This window comes from Monoraphidium neglectum, assembly GCF_000611645.1.
Source record: "Monoraphidium neglectum strain SAG 48.87 unplaced genomic scaffold scaffold02741, whole genome shotgun sequence".
In the NCBI taxonomy this organism is placed as follows: Eukaryota; Viridiplantae; Chlorophyta; class Chlorophyceae; order Sphaeropleales; family Selenastraceae; genus Monoraphidium; species Monoraphidium neglectum.
The window spans coordinates 3,871-8,735 of record NW_014010887.1 but is presented as its reverse complement, the minus strand read 5'-3'; the positions used below and the strand labels follow the sequence as shown (position 1 = coordinate 8,735).

At 65.5% G+C, this 4,865-nt stretch overlaps 2 protein-coding genes across 2 annotated transcripts; one reads left to right on the top strand and one right to left on the bottom strand.

The window, feature by feature from the left end:
* Positions 1-1,026: 1,026 nt before the first annotated feature.
* MNEG_11433 (hypothetical protein) lies at positions 1,027-3,990 on the bottom strand (the record flags this gene model as incomplete). Its single annotated transcript, XM_014040097.1, has 6 exons — positions 1,027-1,157; positions 1,560-1,695; positions 2,060-2,184; positions 3,168-3,192; positions 3,453-3,591; positions 3,923-3,990. 6 exons carry the CDS (start codon positions 3,988-3,990, stop codon positions 1,027-1,029), a joined length of 624 nt encoding a protein of 207 aa, XP_013895551.1.
* Positions 3,991-4,106: 116 nt separating this feature from the next.
* Positions 4,107-4,412, top strand: MNEG_11432 (hypothetical protein; the record flags this gene model as incomplete). The annotated part of the gene is made up of 1 exon (XM_014040096.1): positions 4,107-4,412. One exon carries the CDS (start codon positions 4,107-4,109, stop codon positions 4,410-4,412), a length of 306 nt encoding a protein of 101 aa, XP_013895550.1.
* Between the last annotated feature and the right edge of the window lie 453 nt (positions 4,413-4,865).

Sequence of the window (4,865 nt, the reverse complement as noted above, 5' to 3'; positions counted from 1 at the left end):
GGCGACGTGGCCGCGGCGGGGGCGGGGGCGGAGTGCCAAAGACGTCACTTGTCACTTTGAGGAAGTCAGCCACCAGGTAGCGCTGCGAGTCAGCCGGGCGCCTCGTCGCGCGGGCGGCGCAACCACGGGGTGTGTCACCACAGGCGACACGGGTGACGTCAGGCCACTGGTTGGGAGCCTCCGAGCCTTTGATTCATCATTTCCAACCCTAACCCCTGACTCTTAAACCCTGAAAAATAATAAGGACGCCAACCTTGAGCACGAGGTATCCCAGGGCTTTTCTGTTTTCGTTGTAGCAGGCGAGGTCGCCTGCAGCGCAGTGCCTGCACTTCTTGCAGGATCGCCGGCACCTTCCCAGGTGTCCGCTGTCGCCGACCCTGGGGAGGTGTGTGTGTGTGTGTGTGTGTGTGTGTGTGTGTGTGTGTGGGTGCGTGCGCGTGCGCGTGCGTGCGTGTGCGTGTGTCCGTGGGTGTGCGTGTGTGTGACGTGCATGTTTGAGGGAGAGAGAGAGAGAGAGTGTGTGTGTTTCTGTGTGTTGGAAGGGCAATTGAGGGCGAGGTTGTGCATGAGTGGATGAGACTTGAGCGCCGGTTTGACGTGCGCCGATGGCCCATCGGCCGCCCCGTCATTCTACCAGGTTTCCAAGCAGACGCGCGCCACAGGCGCGGAATCTCGGGGGCACCCCCAACCCTGAGCCCAAAACCCTGCCGCTGCAGCGGCAGGGATTGAAACCGGGCCCTGAGGCCCTCGCCGCCGGCGGAATTCGCCGATGGCCGAACGGCGGCCTCCACAGCACCCAAAGACGAGCCCTCGAAACACCCCTAAGGGGCGCCGGCAAAGGCCCCAGCCCTCAAAAGCCCCAGCTGCAGCAAGCGATGGCCTCTCCATCAGCGGGACGGCGCCCAAAATCAACACCCCACAAATCATGAAGGGATCAACCGATGGCACGTCAAGGCGTATGTGGATGGCGCGCCGCCGTCAAAGGGGCGGGAGCGGCCTGACGTGTAACCTGCGATTATTATTGTCTCACATGTATGCGGCGTTCCGCGAGCACTCCCCCACGGCCGCCCACGCCTCGCAGCTCTCATGGTCGTCCTCGCACTTCCCGGGGTCCTGCAGCTTCTCGGAAGCTCCCTGTGCCTTGGCGTAATCCGCGGCTGCGGCGGCGCGGCGGCGGCGCGACCGGGATGCAAGATGATGTCAGCACGAGGAATTTTCCGGCGCCCGGGATTTCCCGTTGGATGACATGAGCGAAAGGCGGGGGCCGCGAGTGTGGGGGCGCGCGCCGGGCCGGCGGCGGAGGTGGCGCCCTTGGTCCGGCGGTCCCCAGCAAGCGCTGTAGACCCTGCACGGCAGGTGGCCTTTTCTGACTGCACACACTCACGCACTCACTCACACACATACACACACACACACACACACATAAACACACACACACACACACACACAACATCTCTCTCTCTCTCTCACTCTCTCCCTGCAAACAGACACTCGTCGTCACACTCCCTCTTACACACACTCCCTGGCACACATCGATACCGCACACCGCCCCCACTCACGCCTGAAGGCCTTTGCGTGGATCCACTTTGTGGCGGTCCACTTGACGCCCTTGATGACGGGGCAGCCCGTGTGCATAGAGGACACGTCCAGGGTGTGGGCATCGGGCTTGATCGACCAGAACAGGAGCGCGTCGCCCTGTTTATTGATGCGTTGGTTGGTTGACTGGCTGGGTGGTTGGGTGGTTGAACTGATTTACTGATTGGTTGGTGGGTTGATCGGTTTGCTGTGTTTCAGCGATGTTTCGTGGTCCCTCTTGTTGTGAGGTGCGTGGGTGTTCGGGAGGGGGGGGAGGGGGAGGCCGTGCCGTGGCTTTCAAATGCCGAGGAAGGGCTGTGTTTCATTGTGACCACTTCCGCGCTGGCCGGGGTGCTGGGGTCAAGCCGAGCGTGCTGTCAGCATCAGCCTGCGGAAGCTGTGCGGGCATCACCCGCCAGCAGCCAGCAAGTGAATGCCACGTGCCATTTCGTACGTCGAAAGCCTCTCAAGACATCAGCCCGACCCTCAACCCTAAGGGCACGCCGCCGCCGAGGTTCTCGGAGGCGGGCTGCGCGAGCCGGCCCACGTGGGGGCGCCCAGTAATCAGCACGGCCCGGCCGGGGCGGGGGTCGTTCGCCCACGGCGCGGCTGGGGGGGGGGGGTCGTGCACCCACCAGCTTGGGTTTGAAGGCCACGCCGCCCTCAGTGCAGTCTGAGAAGGGGCCGTGCGCCTTTGGTAGGTCGGGATGGGCCCACCTGTGCGTGTGTGTGTGCGTGTGCGTGTGTGTCAGTGTGTGTGTGTGTGTGTGTGTACGAGAGAGAAAGAGAGAGTGTGTGTGTTGTTCATGCGGGGTTCCAACGATGAAAAAACTTGCTACAGTGGGATCAAGGCTTGTTTGGCGGCGCGGTGGGTCCAGGGGGCGCTGAAGCGAGGCGCCAAGACGGCTGCCACGGCCAGTGGTGGTTGTTTGGTGGGTCTCACCTGTTTGAGTCCGGGAATGCCGTCTCCCCGCCCTCCTCAACGTCTGCAGAGTGAAGTAAAATTTGTGATTGTGCGTGTGTATATGTGAGTAACAGTGTGTTTGTGTGTGTGCACGTATGTGTGTGTGTGTGAGGGGGGCGTGCTGGCGCGTTTGTGAGGCGATGCGCCCCATACAGGATGCGTAAGCAAGCGTGCCGCCGCATGCGTGTGTCGGTCGCAGGTGGACGCTTCACGGGGCTGAGGGAATCCACAATTCACACGCAGATGCAACGGCAGCACGCGCGGGAGGCTGGGGGTCGACAGACCGCCACCACGGCGCCAGCCACACCCGGCCACAAAAGGCCGGGCGTCTTGGCATCCCGGGAGGAAGGGGCGGGCCCCTGCTGCAGGAATCACAAAGAAATAAAAAGGATTGAAAAATTCAATGGCAGATCGCGCCTGAGAGGTACAGCAGCACTGTGGCAACCCTGGGCCCGGCCTGGTCGTCCATAAGGCCGTCAAAGTGCTTCTGAGGGGTTGAGGGTTTGATGGGGTTTCAGGGTGGAAGGCGGAGGGGCGAGTGAGGGCCCAAGGGCGAGCAACAGGTGGTGGCGTGGGTGCGGATTGTGTAGATAGATCCGTGTGCTGGTGCAGAAATGTGTGTGCCCACTCTCGCGCGCGAAGCCGGCGAGGCGCTGCAGGTTGACGGCCCGCGGGTGTCGTGCAGTCGCTGATGGCAGAGTGACGTCATCGACGTACAACGTACCGGCCGCAGTGCGACGCGCGCACGCATGCCGGCCATCCCAACAACGTATGTCGCTCTTCTTTCGTTAGACCCCACACCCCCGGCTGGCGACCCTGGGGCCGTCCCAACGCCGCCCCCGCTGCGCCCCCGGTGACGCCCATGATTACACCCCGGATACGCCCCCGGTTACGCCGCGGGTTACGCCCCTACCTTGTAGTACTGGTCCACGTCGTACCGCAGAATCTGCATGTCCTCCCCATTCACCACGGGAATCCGCACCCAATCCGCCACGCGCGCGTCGACGGCCGCCAAAATCGGGTCGGTCCCGCGCTTCAGGAACGTCCCGTAGCTGCGGTTGGCGGTTGGCGGTTGGCGGTTGGCGGATGGCGGATGGCGGTTGGCGGGTTGGGGTGTGCCCGGAGGTCGCGGCAACGGGGCGACGGCTGCGGCGGCAAGCCCAGAAGCGGGGGGCCCGCCGCCACGCATGGGCAGGCAGGGCGTCCTTGGAGGCAAGGGGCTGAGGGGGCGACGAAAGGCGGCGGCCGGCGCCGGGGCGGGTGCAGTACGGCGGCTCGGCGCCCCGACGTCGGGGGCCCCTCAGAGGGCATCGGGTGTCACCAGAACGACGTCATAGTGACGTCATCGTCGGCACCCGGCCGCTGACGGGCCGCGCCGCACACCTGGTGCGATAGCCGTCCTCCACGCTCTTACCGCCCTCGCCCAAAACGGTGGAGCGGCGCAGCTGCATGTGAGTGAGTGGAACGGGAGAGCAGCAGAGGGCATGGGCGAGCAGGGGTCGTGTTGCGGCGGAGACGACGGGCAGGCAGTCCTAGGGCCGACAGCGGCAGCAAACCCGCGGCGATTATGGGCAGTGCAGCTGCGTGGGAGAGCAGCGGAAAGCACGGCAGTTGCGGAGAGCGGCGTGCCCATCCGCGCCCACTGCCACCACAGCAGCAGAAGCTGTGGCAGCAGCAGCAGCAGCAGCAGCAGCAGCAGCAGCAGCAGCAGCAGCAGCAGCAGCAGCCGTGGCAGCAGCAGCAGCAGCCGCAGCCGCGGCAGCAGCCGCAGCCGCGGCAGCAGCGCCAGCAGCAGCGGCAGCAGCAGCAGCCGCGGCAGCAGCAGCAGCAGCAGCAGCAGCAGCAGCAGCAGCAGCAGCAGCGCCCACCGTGACCGCCGAGAGCTTCCTGAGGTGTCGCGCCTCCGCCTGCGAAAGGAACCCGTGGGCCACAAATGCGCGCGGCTTCCAAGACACGACCTCGACCCTGAAAAGATGAGATCAGATGCGAAAGCAGGTCCCACGGGCCGCCGCGGGGGCGAGGCGCAGGGCGGTTGGATGGGGGGAGCGTGGGAAGGCGGGCGGGCGCGAGAGGGGTCAGGGGTTGCAAGCCGGTCGCCGCCCTGGAGGGCGCAAGACCGGCGGATCTACTGTTGGGAAAAAGGGGGGGAGGGGGCCAGGAGCCGCGAGCCAGGAACGGCCCAGGGGTGGCTGCGAGGTGGGGCATGCGGGGGCGCGAGTGCCGCATCAGCACCGCCCGGGAGCGGCGCGGCACCGCGAGTGGCTCCTGAGGGCGGACCGGGGCGGCGGCCGGACCGGCGCGCCCCTGGCTCGCGCCCCGCGGCGGG